At 41.3% G+C, this 16,209-nt stretch overlaps 4 protein-coding genes across 4 annotated transcripts; 2 read left to right on the top strand and 2 right to left on the bottom strand.

Annotated features, from left to right (window-relative positions):
- The first annotated feature begins 199 nt into the window (after window positions 1–199).
- med11 (mediator complex subunit 11) lies at window positions 200–1,607 on the top strand. Its single transcript, XM_080860020.1, has 3 exons — window positions 200–550; window positions 883–1,013; window positions 1,398–1,607. The coding sequence occupies exons 1-3, from the start codon at window positions 481–483 to the stop codon at window positions 1,539–1,541; spliced, it is 345 nt and encodes a 114-aa protein (XP_080716146.1). The 5' UTR covers window positions 200–480; the 3' UTR covers window positions 1,542–1,607.
- Window positions 1,608–2,963: 1,356 nt separating this feature from the next.
- On the bottom strand, window positions 2,964–6,453 carry otub1b (OTU deubiquitinase, ubiquitin aldehyde binding 1b). The gene is made up of 7 exons (XM_080860023.1): window positions 6,393–6,453; window positions 5,380–5,441; window positions 5,062–5,160; window positions 4,763–4,881; window positions 4,451–4,535; window positions 4,054–4,248; window positions 2,964–3,722 (listed from the first exon to the last, which is right to left on the bottom strand). Exons 1-7 carry the CDS (start codon window positions 6,433–6,435, stop codon window positions 3,525–3,527), a joined length of 801 nt encoding a protein of 266 aa, XP_080716149.1. The 5' UTR covers window positions 6,436–6,453; the 3' UTR covers window positions 2,964–3,524.
- A 50-nt stretch (window positions 6,454–6,503) lies between these two features.
- Window positions 6,504–7,806, top strand: cskmt (citrate synthase lysine methyltransferase). Its single transcript, XM_080859893.1, has 2 exons — window positions 6,504–6,686; window positions 6,923–7,806. The coding sequence occupies exons 1-2, from the start codon at window positions 6,608–6,610 to the stop codon at window positions 7,600–7,602; spliced, it is 759 nt and encodes a 252-aa protein (XP_080716019.1). The 5' UTR covers window positions 6,504–6,607; the 3' UTR covers window positions 7,603–7,806.
- Window positions 7,807–7,885: 79 nt separating this feature from the next.
- On the bottom strand, window positions 7,886–13,439 carry fam113 (family with sequence similarity 113; the record flags this gene model as incomplete). Its single annotated transcript, XM_080859826.1, has 8 exons — window positions 7,886–7,950; window positions 8,832–8,924; window positions 10,906–10,983; window positions 11,325–11,571; window positions 11,919–12,069; window positions 12,171–12,403; window positions 13,197–13,276; window positions 13,361–13,439. 8 exons carry the CDS (start codon window positions 13,437–13,439, stop codon window positions 7,886–7,888), a joined length of 1,026 nt encoding a protein of 341 aa, XP_080715952.1.
- Between the last annotated feature and the right edge of the window lie 2,770 nt (window positions 13,440–16,209).

Genomic DNA, 16,209 nt, shown 5'->3' with positions numbered 1-16,209 from the left:
TTTTTAATGTATTTATTTATGTAGAATTGCTTCTTGATATACTGATGCCGTGCAAAGCAGGCGGTACATTTGTGAAACGCGTTTTTTCAGTCCAGCCATATTCGAATGGTTTGTCCTTGCATGCTCTCCGTTATTGTGAAAGGCTACACAGCCTGACATCATGTACACAGCTACCTTAAAACGGAAGTGTCCATGAGCGTTCTGTGCACCTACTTCATTGAATATGTTCACGTAACAAAACAATCGAAAGAAGGGAAGTTTTACCTTTTGCTTTGCTTTCCCTCATAGTCACGTCGGTTTCTGAACCAGGCTGGAGTTCAGTATATGCTTAGACGGTTAATGTTTGTAAATGACTGCATTGGATAGAACAAAATAGATCAACTCGCGAGCCAACGTTTACTTGGCTGATTAGCTTTGCGCCAAACGGAAACTATTTATTATATTTGTGTTGGCTTGGCTGGCTCTCAGCTGCAGAATCCAATGGCTAACGAACGTCTTCGTGCTTTGGAGGATGTCGAGAAAGAGATTGCAATCATTCTTCATTGTGCAGGTGAGCTTTGTTAACTAAGTTGCTAGCTTGCTATTGATAGCTGGATAAACGTATCTGGCAATCGTATAATCAAATATATAATTTACTCAATTAACTTATTTCGTTACGTTAGTAACGTCAACCGATGCTACAGAATAGTGAAGGGCAGTCATGGAGTTCATTTGTGGAATAACAGTCGAAGGGTAACCACGTACTGTAGGCGAAATTAAGGAATAACGTTTTCAGTACATTTCAGTTTAGCTGAAGCTTTTTCAAGTTTGTCTCATACGTAAACTCAGTGCTGTTGTCTGTCTTGCCTGAAAAAATAAGTTAATAAAATCCATCCCATGCAGGAACTATTGTTTTGGAGTTGTCAAAGGACAAACACAATGCAGGCCTCATCGACCGACAGCTCAATCAATTCACAGCATCCGTCAACAGAGTGGAGAACGAGCTGAGCTCTCAAATTCGCTACCTCACACAGGTAAGCGCATTGTCGATTCAGTTGACAAAAACGACTTCGCTGAACCGAAATGATGCACGAGAATGTCATTCATACCATAGAAATTGTGACTTCATCAAATAGTGTTCATTTTGACAGGATTGGCGCGATTATGTTGTTCTGATTAGTATAACGACAATATCGAGACGCTGTATAGCTGGTCAACTTCTAACAATGATGCCACTAATCAGATATAAATTAACTGAACTCTCAATTACATTTCAAGGGATCTGACTTTATACAATTGAACGACACTACAGCTCATGCGTCATTTCCCCAAGTTATTCCTTCAAACGAATGCTACTTTTTATGCAATTGAATGAACATGTTTTGGATGAGTTTTGTGCGATTTGTCCTGGATTTCAGGTCGCTACCGGTCAGCCGCACGAAGGCTCGACGTACTCTGCCCGCAAGGACTGCCAGATGGCGCTTAACAGAGCCGAGTACACGCGCATGAAGCTGGGGGAACTGGCCCGCACTTGCGAGATCATGCTTGACCCGCAGACCTGATGTTTTCCTTTGATTGTCAGTTTTTTTGTATGTGTGCCAAGTAGGAATAAAGGTCTGATTTTGTTATGAATTAAAACTTGTTTCCTTAAATGGGATTTAAATGCATGCTTCAGCTGTTTTTAGCACTAGCAAGCTAACTACTTAAAAGGTATGCAAAAACCTTGCAAAACACCACTGACAGCCCAGTTGCCACTGATATAAGATTGCCAACACACAAACTGGTGTATTTTGGCAGTATAAGCAATGTCATGCTGTGAAAGCTATTCTTCCATGGTGTTCGAGCCCGCAACACAGAACTACCAAGGGCATTTCCTGGATGGCTAGTGGGAAGACGCAGGTGTTTATCTGTCCTTCACATGAGCACATGCTATCAAATTAATTTGAGTATGGTACCAAAACTATCTGCCTATAAAACCATACCTCAAAAAATGTCAAATTACTGCAGTGTTATTTTAATCCTGATGGTTTAAACCATAATGTTCAGGGAGATTTGCATTATACATGGAAAGTCTCAGGACCAGCAGTGAAATCATGTGTATCCCTCACTGCATATGGTCTTAAAACCACCAAAAATGTATGAAATTGATGCCAAATTCATATTGTACATGAGAATCTTGTGCACACAATGTAAAATATTATAATCTTCTAACCCAGGACTGAAGATTTCTCCTTTTCCAACCACCAAACCCAGATGAAAGGCGTAAAACTGTGGTAAGGATGTAAGGATTATGCTATAGGGGAAACATTTAACACCACCAACACAATCAGTCAGTATTTCAGGGAAGTATTTTTCCAAACATGAGAATTACTTGTGTTGTTGGTCTTCTCAGGAGGGGGAAATGTCAGGTAAACACACCTCATACACAAATACAGATTGCCATTGCACTCCGATATTAGACACAAGACTGCACAAAACGTTGCAGTCATCAATCTTGGCAAAGAAAAAAAATCAGTAATTTGAACTCAACAGCCAATCAAATGGACCCGTCCCTTCTGTTCTCCGGAAGCAAAGTTGTTGATTGGCTGGAAGAGTGTATGGCTCGGTGCGAGCCAATTTGTTTCTTGGCCAACAGAGCCAGGACTGCAGGAACACCAGAGTTTAGTGAAAAGTGAAATGGATTATAATCAAGGACTGCTCCTTTAACTTCTGGATGTGGTGATTTACACACTAAAGAGAATGGTTTATGACAAAAGGAAGAGACGAGAAGTAAACCACTCTATGTGATAAGGTGAAGATCCCTTTAATAAAACTCATGAAACGCAGTGTAACAAAGGAAAAAAAAAAAAACTAACAAAAGCAAGTTGATAACATTTACAACCACAAAAGAAAAAAAAAAAACTGTACAACTCTCTAAAGGCCTGGAGTCACTGCTAAGGTTTTCATTTTCATTGAAAGATCCCCCCACCCCACCCCACCCCTTTTCAATTATTCATTTCAGTTTATCATTTTGTGTGTGTGTGTGTGATGAGAAGAGGGTAATAAACTCAAGTGAGGAGCAAATTTGTTTTGTTGCTTGTTTGTTTGTTTGTGTCCTCCCCCAATACCGTAGCACAAACCCAGATAGCTGCTGACAAGTCAGATCAGGCCCTGAAGAGGGCCGGCTGCGATCCACAGTGAGCCGCTATCAGAGACCCTTGCACACCAACACACCAACACACCGCATAAATCAACGTGGCATCTGCTGTGGTGAGTTTCCATTCTCCGCCAACCACCCCCACCCCCCATTCACCCTGTTCCACCCCACCTTCCTAGGTGTGGGATGATGCAAAGACATCAGTCTGGATTCTCAAACATCCATGTGGAACTCGCGACTGTTAACTTGCTTAGTCAGTCACATCTCTAGATAGTGGCTGTCGAGATAGGACTGTCAACAATCGCATTGTGACCGTCTCAAATTGCTACATGGATGTATGAGAATCAAGGCCCAGAGAGAGAGGCGTTGGAGGGGGTGGGAGAGGAGAAGAGAGGAGAGTAGGCTGGTATTACTTGTAGAGGATGTCGTAGTGGCCCGGTCGGTAGAGGAGGAAGACGCGGGGGTCACTACCTTCCGGGAAGACATGGTGGTTGACCGTGCCCCCCTCGCCCCGGTCCATGTACTCCACCAGGATGGAGACGTTTAGAGCCTGAGCCAGGGCGATGATGTGAATGTGATCGCTCTCTTTGGACATGGGCTCCACCTCCTGATATTAGACAGATGGTAAACAGAGTTCAAGGTTCAAGGTGAAGAATTTCTTCCAATCAGCAAAAATGTTGCTGATGTCAAGCAAGAAGTAGACAGAGTTGAAATCAAACTCTGCTTGTCCCCCCACCCTTTTTCTTTGCCAGCCCATCACATCAGTCCTACATTTCCTAACGGATCCATAAAGTCAGTGTCTTGTTTCACTGACATCCTTTAGTCAAACCTTGACTAGTCAAAGGCTGAAACTCAAAGAAACTTCCCCAACAGGCTCCTGAGTATGGACACCACAAAACTATGTGAGCATTTGGTCCTGTTTAACCATGAAACCTTACCTGCTGGCAGAACTCTTTGACGGTGCGGCCTCCCTCGATAAAGTGCTGGAAGAAAGCATGCTCTCTCTGTAGGTAGCCGGAGGTGAGCAGCCGCAGATAGACCACCACGTAATCTGAAACACTCTGGTCATTGAACGAGTTGAGCACCTCTTCGAGCGGAGGCTGTTTTTCGCAGAGTTCAATGAGGTCCATAAACTACAGTAGAGAAAGAGAGAGAGAGAGAAAATGTTTCCCCTTAAAACCTGTTTCATAAACTAAAGATACAAGAGAGACTATTTAGGTTTGTGGACATTTTCAATTCACACAACTGGAAGTTTGATGAGTTATGATACGAAACACCCCTTCCGTCCCCCCCACCATCAAGCCATGAGGAAAACCCAAAAGCGTCATTACTCACAGTATTGTGGAAGTCTTCAATAGTGAACTCAGTAAAGCCCTGGGTCACTAGGTCCAGTTTACTCTTGCCAGCCACCGCTTTAAACCTGTAAGGTGAATATACGTACTTAAGAGTAGTAATAGAAAAAGATTCTACAGAATGAGGATGTGTGGTGGCGATGATCTTTCTAAGTAATGTCATAAACTGCAGTCTCTTTCAGGCACGCTCTGTAGACTATGCAGACAGCAACAATAGCCAATATCATAAGTACATCACTTAAAAAGCATAGAACAAATTTAATTGGCAATGAAAATACAATGCCCTCTTCCTCACCTTTGAAGCTCTTTGCCATCATCCAGAAGAGACTCCAAGTGTGAAAAGCCAAACGCTCTGTAGAAGCAGTTTCCATCAGGCCGTGTCTTTCGGATATATGAGTATTTTTTATGCAAGTCCTAAAAAAGGCAGGCAAAGATGCAAAAGCACATGGATGATTTCTTTGCTTTGCTTTTTTTTATTGGACATAGGATCAGTGTTCTACTGTTTTTGTAGAAGCCGTTTAAAAAAAAATGTAATGTCTGTAACAAAAAATGTAATGTCTGTAAATCCAGATTGAATTAACAGTATGGATTTACCTTTATCTTCAGTTGGTAAATGTTGTCATCTTGTGCATACTCTCTCTGCAGAATGGACAGCTCCTGTCTGTCTGACACTAAGGGAGTGGAAGTGGCTATCTGTTGACAACCACAACAAAAGGAGTGAGTGCACAACTTGATGTTTCTTCAGCAGAACTGCAAAACACTCCCTCATCTCAAACTTACCAGCAACAGTTTGAACAGAACGAAGGTATAATCGAGGAATAAGGGACAAGCTAATATTTTTGATGTGACAACCCATCCCTTTTGAAAATGTGTTAACATCACATCACCTCCATTAAAATAATCTCCACTCACCTCTTGCTGAATACGATCTTGCTGTGCCATTATGGCCTCGTCATAAGCGAGGCAGTTCACTCCTGCAGCATGCCAGAATTTAATTATTGTTAGAGGGGAAAAATTAAGTCAAATATTATTTTGACGAACATCATTTTACTAACTTGAGCACAAAAAAAAATATTGAACACTATGCGTTTTGTTAAACCATTTGTTTCGAGTTACCGTTTAAAAACGTCGGACTCTGTGTATTTAAGGACCTCCAGTACCCAGTAACAAAGTTGTTTACTTTGTATGGCTAACCACTCTCCTTGGCAAAGGTAGCTTAACCTGTTTAAATCGTAACTCCCCGCTCTATCCATTTCTACTGGTGTGATGTATCAATCATCTCTTCAAAAAACAGTTGACTCCAATTCAAAACACGATGATCGGACCTGCTGTCATCACACACAATTAGCACATCGAGATAGATACATGAAAGAGTATTGCGCACAAAATGCTGGGATGTCGTTGCTTTCTGGCGTAGAGTAATGCAATAGCATGTGCTTCCGTGTAAACACATATCCGTGTATTGTTTCCATCCAATGCGTCAAATAACCACTGTTCCACTTTTGTAGGTCGGCTGGAATTGATTAGCAGCTTTGCTAGCTAGCTGGCTAACTATCCTGTTTCGTTTCTGGCGTCGGACAGCCATTACACAATCGTTTCAGCACCGAAACATCAGGCTAAACGTGCCGAGAATACAACTCAAGGATGAATTGTTGTTTTGAAAAACGTCTTTAGGGCAAAATAATCTACCGCCTGTTAGTTTACTTCTCTTTGTGTGACTTATAAGCATTGGCCTCCCCCATTTCTTTCTTTGCTCCTTCTCATGTTGCACCAAGAGGCTGTGCAAAAAATATCATCTCTCCTAAATCAGTATTTTTTGTAAAAATGGAACTACAATACTTAAAATGATATATACGGGCGCGGACGACAAATTAGCAATGACTGACATATTATTCGTACTAGAAAAAACATGTTATTTCACTCACCCTCCATCCCTCCCTGTGTTGTTTCCTTCTGTTCATCCGCCATTTTAGATCTACTGTTGTTCCCCCCTCCCTCCTCAATCCTTAATTTACTTCCGGGTCGTACTTATGATGTAGTTCCTTCATGTTTTCTTTTTATCTGTGGGTACTTATGTCCTTGGACATGGTGACATTTGTTTAAAAAGGGTCTAGGGATTTTGAATACGTGTGAAGAGAAAATGTTGCGCAGAATACACCCGAGAAGATGCCAACTGATGATCGGTGTGGCTCGGCGGTGGCACCAAACAAGTTTAACAAGTTAGTGTAACATGATCTTTCTTGATACACCACAATCAAGGCAGACGTTAAAAATGCTGCATTTCTATAAATGCACAGTAATTAAAATATCGTCAAAGTAACAATTTAAATGAGCCTATGGTTTGGATGTTGGCTTTGGGGCTGTAGGCAATTTGGTTGATTTGTAACAGCTTCTCAGCAGTTTGACTGAGCTTCTTTGCATTGACATAAAGTTCTTCCTGTCTGGCTCGAAACAGCTGAGCTAATTGAGAACATGGACAAAAAGGCCACGTGGGACCGGTTTTACTTGGAAACCAACGGCCAGCAGTCTACAAACAAGTTCAAGAATTTTGAGTGGTTCTTTGGATTTGACTCAGTCCAAGACATCATCCTCCCTCTCCTTAAGCATCCCACAGATTCAAACACCCCGGTGCATGTGCTGGACATGGGTTGTGGAACCTCAGCCTTGGGTCCTGGCATTTACAGACATTCACCAAAGCCAGTTGAAGTCACCTGTGTAGATATATCTCCGGTTGCCGTGAAGCTCATGCAGGAACATACAAAGAGCACAGTAGTTAAGCCTAAAAGTCCATTATCCAGCTTAGCTTTTCTAGAACTGGACTGCGCTCGGCTCAAGGAACACTTCAAACCACAAAGTTTGGACTTGATTGTGGACAAAGGCACCACAGATGCTTTGCTGAGATCCCGGGATGGACGCTTCAAGGCAGAGCAGATTCTAAGACAGTGCCTGGGTGTTTTACGAGGCACTGGAAGCCTCATCCAGTTTTCGGATGAAGACCCAGATGCCAGGGTCTTGTGGCTGGAGAAAGAGACACTCAGCACCGGGGCTGCTAATATTGGGTTCCAGGAGGTTGGGGTTCTTCGAGGAGTCTGTTATTACTGTTATCAGATAACTCCTAATAATGCAACTAAGTAACTAGAGTTAGGTACTGTAAGCTGAAATTGGAACATGTGTGGTGTTTCATAGTCCATGTCTTGACTGTCTTGAAAGTTAATTGCCAACTGTATCCCAGTGTTAAGTGCCATCCCAACAACTCCACCCTCTTTATTAAAATATTAAAGGGAAAAAGACTAAAAGAAAAGTACACATTTTATTCAGAATGAAAATGTAAATTCAAAAGTTCAACAATACATTAAAACAAATTAAACAATTCTAAAACCTGTTCCGAACTATAATCTTAAAGAAAGGTAAAGGGCCCTCAATATGGCCTGTACTGGGTTTGCCTGGAGAACTTCTTCCGCCTCACATATCCATAGTCGTCACCTGAACACGAACACACACACACACACACATTGGATAATACATTCATATGAGAAGAAAAAACACTCAAATCACCACTTAAACAGTAAAAGGGTTCCCTGACCCCTAAACAAACATCTACAATTGTTTACATTTCTTGGATGATAATCGTACACATGATCTAGAGCCCATATCACTACCATTCTAATACTGAAAACAGACTCAGTACTACTTGTAAATCGATGAGGAGGTGGATTTGGAGCAGCAGTATGACCTCATTACACAAAATCCTATCGCATCATTGTACAGTCTAACATTTACACGTCTAGTTTAATTTCAGCCATTTCATAATGTTGATTATAGTAGTGCTTAAATAGGCTGTGAGTGTGATGATTCCACTGTGCATCAAATCCTGAACTGGACCATAACAAAGTCATCCATGTGAATTAAGCTGACAGGGAAAATACACTATGTACTGCATAACCTATTCAACAGTATCTGAACACTACATACATTACACTACATACATTATTTAAGCAAAAATCAATTAAGTATTGAATGATGAAACACTAATACACCTTTGGTGCCATGGTTACCATTAAGTTGTGGTTTGGAGGCCACATAAAGATTAGTGTGTTAACTACAGCGTTATCAAATTCAAACATTCGATGGGATAAATGCAAGGAAGAGGGATAAATTATGCCTTTGGGTCTGGCCTTACCATAAGCCTGCCCAGCCCAAGGTGGAATGTAGTCTCTGGACAAATTTTGGTCTGAGGAAGGAAACAAGGCTCCTATTAGATAGGAATAACTTTCTTAAGAAAGCCTCAACAATGTAGGAAGATTAAGGCTTGGTTAACAGAACATTAGAGGTAAGCATCTGCTGATCAACAAACATTCATTCACCTCTTGGATGGAAGTATGACTCCCTGAAATGAGGCTCCCTGTCTAGGTACCGATCCATGTAGATCGGCCCATACCTGTTGAATCCAGTTGGGTCTAGTGAAAAATAAACACAAACAGAATGAGTCATGTGAAAACCATAGGTGGTCAGAGTAACATATTTAGATTGGCAATAACAGATATTTTTCTTTGGATGTGAGAGGAATAGTGACGTACTGACTGCGGGAGCATATCTGAGACTCAATCCTGCTACTACACTTGTGTCTTTAAAATACAAGAATGACCAAAATTGTGGGCGTTTGATAGACGATACAGCAGAATTGGTGTAGACAGATAGATGGCCTTCACATACAGGAAGAGGGGGAGAATACTACTGGAGAAAACTTGTGGTGGGAAGCTGGAGCTTCTAACGTACACCAGCAGAAATCAGCACCTTATTCAAGGTCTATTATAGGCCATATGACTAAATAAAATCAAACTTTGACAGGTGGCAAGTTTACAATGTTACCCATCAGAACTTCCAACTTCCTATTGGCTTGACTATTGTGAGAGAGAGAGAGATCAACCGTAAGACATGGCCCAGAACATAAGGTGTAGGAGTGGATCAGCACTGCAAACCTTGAACACGGGCATAAGGAGGAGCCATCCACTGGTCATAGCGTTCTGGAACAGCTGAAAACGACATGATTTAACTTTAATCTTACAATAACAATACAATTAGTGGACAGTTCTAAATGTGCACGATCTTACACACACACACACACACACACACACACACACACACACACACACACACACACAGAAAACCCCAGCATTTTGGAATTGTCTTCAGATGTGCCCAAGTGCCCATATGAAAAGTGAAAGAGTAGCACAGTGGAACTCCAACTTCCCATTGGTGTGACTAGTAAGAGGAGAGAAATTGATTGACCGAATGAGACAAGGCGAATTAAAGTGGAGGAGTGGATCAGCACTGCAAACCTCGGACACGGACATGAGAAGGATCCATCCTATGGTCATAGCGTTGTGGAACAGCTGAAAATGTCATGATTCAACTTTAAACCAGCTTTATATCAGAACCTTACAATAACAATACAATAAGTGGAATGTTCTAAATTTGCATGATGGTGCACGTTTCGCTCGCTCACTCGCTCGCACGCACGCGCGCACACACACACACTCACACAGAGAGAGAGAAAACCCCAGCCTTTTGGAATTGTCTTCAGAGCCCAAGTGCCCAAATAAATAGAAGTGAAAGAATAACACAGTTGAACTCCAACTTCCCATTGGTGTGACTAGTAAGAGGAGAGAGATTGATTGACCAAATGACAAGGCGAATTAAAGTGCAGGAGTGGATCAGCACTGCAAACCTCGGACATGAGAAGGTACCATCCACTGGTCATGGCGTCCTTGGACATTTGAAAATGTAATGATGCAGTTGTCAGCTAGTGTTCCACATGAATTTTACATTAAAATACTTACTGGTCAATATTGTTGACCTACATGTTTTCCCACATACACACGCACATGCACGCACGCACACACACACACTGCAACAAAGAAAACTGCAACATGTCCTTCAGGTGGGCAAGCAAAAAACGTCTATTTGTGATCTTTATAAAGTGCAACTAGAAAGCCCAAGTGCTCAACTGACACGTGATTGGGTCATAATTCAACACAGTGAATGAATGGATCAACACTGCAAACCTTGGACATAACGTTCCCTCCACCGGTCATGGGGTCCTGGAACATTGAAAATGTCATGGTGTTTTCAACCAGTAGCTTATTACACCAGAATTTCACAACAGACAAATAAATGTGAACTAAAAAAAGGTGAACTAAATTCTGAGGAAGGATATTATTATTTGTTTTTGGGAATCCATGTGCTTTAAATAATACCTTGACATTCTCCTTCATAGCCGTGTGGAGCCATCGTGGGGGCGGCAGGTGGCCGGTAGTAGTTGACCCTCCTTTCTTTGGGTCTCCACCTAGTGACTGCGAGAGAGAGTATAGTAGAGTGATACAAGTAGATCCGGTCAGGTAGCATCAGACCATTCATGTCTCATCGCTCCGTAGTTACCTGACTGAGTAAATCTTGTTTGGTGGTGGTGGATCTCCCTGTTGGCCGTAACCTGCTCAGAGAAACTCTGATTCAGTCCTATAAGAGAGAGACACACTTCACTGAATTAGCGGGGATTCTGCACAAGAATGAACTGAATACATGTAAGTATAAAGGTCACCAGAATACAAGTGCACTCAGGGCCAGACTATTTTTTACTACTTCTAGCTTCATCTTCACAAAATTCTGAATGAATACACACACACACACACACACACACACACACACACACAATTAGACCAAATTCTGCCTCTGTTCTCTACCAACATGAACAGTAATATACGTCTGTTTTCCAACTGTCAAGAAAGACTTGCAGACTTTGCCATTCCTTGTCCTCCACCACCTTGGTGCTAATCAAAGTGCCTGGGCGGCAAGCGTACCTGTTGGCGGCTGCGACAGTGGCAGCTCAACGCCCCAGGCGTTGGCAACGTGCGCCAGGAGCAGGCAGGTCATGCGGCGGTGGGCCACGGCGTTCCAGTGCACCCCGTCCCTCATGCGGTGCTGCAGGCTGAAGCGGAACTGGAAGTGCAGGTCCAGCACGTCAAGGCCGTACACGTTAGCAAGCGTGGAGCTGCAGTAGTTGGCCTCAATGATGTCGAATCGCAGCGACGGGCCCAGCTCTGCAATCTGTGGGGAAGGACAGCCGGCTCTGTGCATTTGTGGTCATAGTGACATAAGGGAATGTCTAAGGATGAAATAAAATATTTTTTTCCCCCTCTGTATAGACTTTATTCCTTTTTAAATCAATACTTGATTTAAGGTTAATATATTTTATGAAGTCAAGTTCAGGACAGTAACTTTCTTAAGGTCTTTTGCAGGTCCTGAGGGAACTTACATTCCCAAATCTAGATTTACGTACACACATGATGTATAGCTTTGATGTTTGAAGCCATATCATTAAAAATGGCAATTTTGTCCAAATGTTTCATGTGATCTGAACCAAACAATTAGGATATGTTTTTTGATTGATCTACCTCTGGCACCAAAAAGCCACCAATAATGGTTTTGCCCAGAGGCATTGTCATGTTCCAGATTATCAAAGCGTCGTCTGGAAGGATGGTTCTCAGCTTCCTGAAAAACGAGGTCAGATTTTCCAGGTAGTCCGGCTCCCATACTCTCCCATATCTGAGAATAGACAATAAAACAATCAAAATCCTGTGTGAAACTGCCAGGTCAAATACATTGAAGAGACCCTTAATGATGGTTCACTAGACAGAGATGAATACCTGGAGACGTCCCAAACGCAAGAGTTGATGATGACCACATCCGGTTTAAGTCCATTTTCAAACTCTTTTAAAATGCTCCGCACATACTCTGAATATATGCGAGTGATAAAATAAAAGCGAACAAGGTGGTGGTCCGAAGTGTACTGTCTGACCTCCTTGTACTCAGTTCCGTTGGTCATCCGTCCTCTCATGCCGCCCTCAATTAGCACATCATTCTCAAAGTCCTCCTCTCCCTCGGAATACACAGAAACAGATGCCAACATGAGTCTGCTGTATCTACTCTCTGCCATAGGTGGGGAATAATGTTACATTTAGTGAAGTGAACTGGAATACAAGTTGGCATTAAGTCTTTCGCAGAAAAACTAAACTGGAATAGTCACTGCTGAGACCAGTCTATGACTGGGTGGAGAAACAATTGCTTCATGCGCTCACTAATTTACACAATTCTGATGATTTGCATTTGCGTTGGATTGATGTATCTTGTTTCACTACTTTAGATACATCTAACCAGTGAGATAAATCTGCTTTGAGAAAGGGGAATCACACATAATTAAGTTAGCTCTGGGCGACAGTGGTACAGGAGGAAGAGAAGTCGTTAAGTAATCAGAAGGTTGCTAGTTGTATCCATGTCGAAGCATCCTTGAGCAAGACACTGAACCCCTACTTAATCCTGACTTGCAGTGTGCCATCAGTGTAAAATGTGTATACATCCTTGTAAGTCGCTTGGGATAAAAGCATCTGCTAAATGACTAAATGTAAATGTAAACTCTGGAGTAAATCTGAAAACAGACCTCCTTGCGCTGCTTTCTCCTCACCTTACACCCAATCATTAATAAACTTGGTTGACATCATATAGCCCCAACCCTTCTGCTCATTGGTAAGGACCATCTCTGTAACTCTGCCCAGACTGTTTAATGAGTTTGGCCTACAGAGCCCATAGGAATATATTTCAATATTTAAATATGCTCATGTGCACTGTCCTGAAAACACCACAATTATACTGAGACATTCATGGTTCATATCTACCTTGGTCTTCAGTTGAGGCTTAGACAGGTAGTTATCTTTCTGTAAGATGAGAACGAGATCTTTGTATACCCCACGCTGAACTGGAAAAGAGAAAAATAGTGATAACGCTTTTTATATTTTCCAAGAGGGCTTCAGTTTTCTAAACGTTGTGGATTTGTACTCACTCGAGTCACCCAGAACAACAACAAATTTGTTGTGGAGAAGCTGGCTGGCTTGCTGGTGGGTCACATGTGCAGTCTTCATGTTCACGGCGCTGTTTTAAAGATAAAAGACTCTCCTTGCCTCATTCCAATTTGACAGATCTTTGGTATTTTCCAATAAGAGTAAAACACTATATGAATGCCTTCGTTGATGTTAATATGAGCTATAGGTTCTGTAAGTCATCACTGTAATATATTATGTTACTATAAGTCAATTAAGATGGTTAACATAGCTAGCATACTTGAACATTTCTTTAGCTCACGCAAGCACACCATGCTTTCAAACCGAGTCAAACTATTTATTAGTCAAAATTCTGCAACAGTAGTCTCTTAACTCGCTTCAGTAAAAATTCTGTCAAGTGAAATGAACGAATATGTTGGCAAGCTTTTTGATTGCGTTTAACATTAGCTGGCAAGGTTTGTAATATTACTCACCTAAGAAACTTACGTTAGCTTCTTTGATAACGGCCCTCTGCTAACGACCAATTTTGGATGTCATCGGCTGAAGGATAGCTTTGGTAGTAGATCCAACCAAAAGGTTACTGAGAGTTTCTGAGAAACGTCTTCTCAATAATGGGATTCAAACCGACTAAAGTTCAAACCAAAGGTGACACAAGTGTATGTATCAAGGCGTGGCCTTGATGTGCTGAGCAAGCTGTTGCAAATGTTGAATTGAATTTTTTAAAAAAAAGTTAGTTACTTCAAGTACAATTGTTCCAAGTAGGCTAAGCCCATTATTACGACGGAATATTCATAAATTAACTAAAACATTATTACTTATCGTTTCTAAAATATTCAATAAGGCTCAGCCTGGAGTTGCAGTTATAGCCTAGTTTTGAACTGTAGAGGTCTACCACCGAGTGAAACATTAACCATGGTCATTCATATAGGCCTACTTATCAGGAAGATATATTATTGAATGTCTCCAATGAATAGATTAATTGAACCTGTCAAATCGGTCCAAATGGTGCTTTTAAACTAATTTTCTATCCCAGTTTCTTTGATACTGAGTCTTCTTAATACTAGCGGTGCTAAAACTAACTATTGAAATCCACAATTCTGCACACTAATGCATTTTGGATGATACACCGTTGAGAATAAACTATCCAGGGCTTTACCTGTCCAATGAGTTCTGAAAAGAATGAGAGTTATTGGTTAGCCTCTGTAGAAAGGTGTCTGTCAGCACCCATCAATAAAGCACCCTTGATGTCTCTGCCTCGATGCTCCATTTTTAACCTGTTGAGTGAGTTAGCTCACACTAGGCAATTGACTCTAGCTCACTTGTTAATTTCTACAGTAGGCTATATCGAAAGAGTACAGCTGTCCTTTAACCAACCCTCAGGTCAGCTTTGACCTCAGCAGGTGTATTTTATCTCTTCCCAAGGGGACTTGTTGTGTAGGTGTCTTAGGTTGGCTGTAATGTCAATGAAGAAATAATACGAAACATCTGCATCAGGCACATTTTACTATCAGGTGAAAAGGGAAAAAACACGGACATGGAGAGTGTCTCAGGTGATCTGTCCTCTTGAGGCAAATCTGAATTTCTCAGAGGCAAACAGGTTCTGGAGGGAAGACAGACAGACAGATGCCACAGTGGTTTTCAGAAGGACGCAGGCACATTCAGGACACAGACTCTGTCTCTCTCAGTCTGTCTTTCAAATTCAACTCCATTTCACAGTTATTGACTTGGCAAATACTCAGATGACCATGTACTGTATCTATTGTAGGGAAGGAAACCCATGTGAATATAAACAGCTAATATAAACTGCTGCTAATACATGTCACTAGCAAAACAATATAATAGATCAGACCAGACATTATGCTAATGCTGCTAATAAGACAACTGCATAGTCAGAAGTCTGAAATTGTCAGAATTTGTCTGTGAATTGTTATCCTATCAATTATAAATAATATATTGTATCATGCCCATATGAAATACACCTATACTTTTCTGACATAATGAAAGCAGAAACTCTCTCACACAGCATTACGACAGACACCACTTTTTTTCAGAATCCTCATGCTGTTGCATGTTTTGGGGTGCTGGCTGCTGTCATGCTGTCGGTCATCACTGCTCTCTGCGTCAAAGCCAGGGCAGAGAGACACAGGTTGTGTATGGTCAACGACCACCTGGCCAGAGAGATGTTCTGGTTGAAGAGCATACTGAACGATCAACTCCAAACCCATTTCACAACTTGGAGAAAGGCTTTAACCAATTACTGCTAAAAAAAAACAAAATAAAAAAAACGTTTTAATATTGCTCAGAGCATGCTGATTTATGTGAACATAATGAACATTCATGCAATTCATCTCATCCATCAACCAATTATGTTCAATTCCAATACCTCGGCTAAGGAGAGACATAAACTAATCAAGAGCCTTTGTTACCTGGGTTTGTATCCAAGACTTAATGTGGGCTTCAAAGTTTACAACCAACAAAGACAAACCCAAAAACTTGAATCAAATAGTTTTTGTGTGAATTAATTTCAATTTGATTGCACCATTAACAATAGACATTGTCTCTAATCGAATAAATAACTATTGATTTTAAGGAAGATCATTTTAAGAGTGTGCTATTGAAACTGTATTTCTATCATTTTTCATAGGGAAATCAGAGAGTGGATTATTGCCTCTAATCTATTTATGAGGTGTTTAATTATTGCAGTGGATGTGACCCTGGCTCCAGACACAGCACATCCCCACCTAATCATATCTGCTGATGGGAAAGAAGTGAGATATTTAGAAATGGACCAGAATCTTCCAGATAACCCAAAGAGATTTGATGAATACCTTTTCATCCTTGGAAAGCAGGG

Source organism: Sprattus sprattus (genome assembly GCF_963457725.1).
Source record: "Sprattus sprattus genome assembly, chromosome: 21".
In the NCBI taxonomy this organism is placed as follows: domain Eukaryota; kingdom Metazoa; phylum Chordata; class Actinopteri; order Clupeiformes; family Clupeidae; genus Sprattus; species Sprattus sprattus.
Note: the sequence above shows the minus strand (reverse complement) of the source record. Positions and strands in the feature narration are given on the sequence as shown.

What these genes read in the sequence shown, in the direction of transcription:
- med11 (XM_080860020.1), top strand. Translation starts at nt 481, where the DNA reads ATGGCTAACGAACGTCTTCGTGCTTTGGAGGATGTCGAGAAAGAGATT. An exon ending in AATCATTCTTCATTGTGCAG is followed by an intron (nt 551 to 882) that starts GTGAGCTTTGTT and finishes CATCCCATGCAG; the next exon opens with GAACTATTGTTTTGGAGTTG. An exon ending in AAATTCGCTACCTCACACAG is followed by an intron (nt 1,014 to 1,397) that starts GTAAGCGCATTG and finishes CCTGGATTTCAG; the next exon opens with GTCGCTACCGGTCAGCCGCA.
- otub1b (XM_080860023.1), bottom strand. Translation starts at nt 6,435, where the DNA reads ATGGCGGATGAACAGAAGGAAACAACACAGGGAGGGATGGAGG. An exon ending in TTTACCAACTGAAGATAAAG is followed by an intron (nt 4,882 to 5,061) that starts GTAAATCCATAC and finishes TGCCTTTTTTAG; the next exon opens with GACTTGCATAAAAAATACTC. An exon ending in GATGGCAAAGAGCTTCAAAG is followed by an intron (nt 4,536 to 4,762) that starts GTGAGGAAGAGG and finishes TTCACCTTACAG; the next exon opens with GTTTAAAGCGGTGGCTGGCA.
- cskmt (XM_080859893.1), top strand. Translation starts at nt 6,608, where the DNA reads ATGTTGCGCAGAATACACCCGAGAAGATGCCAACTGATGATCGGTGTG. An exon ending in GCACCAAACAAGTTTAACAA is followed by an intron (nt 6,687 to 6,922) that starts GTTAGTGTAACA and finishes GGCTCGAAACAG; the next exon opens with CTGAGCTAATTGAGAACATG.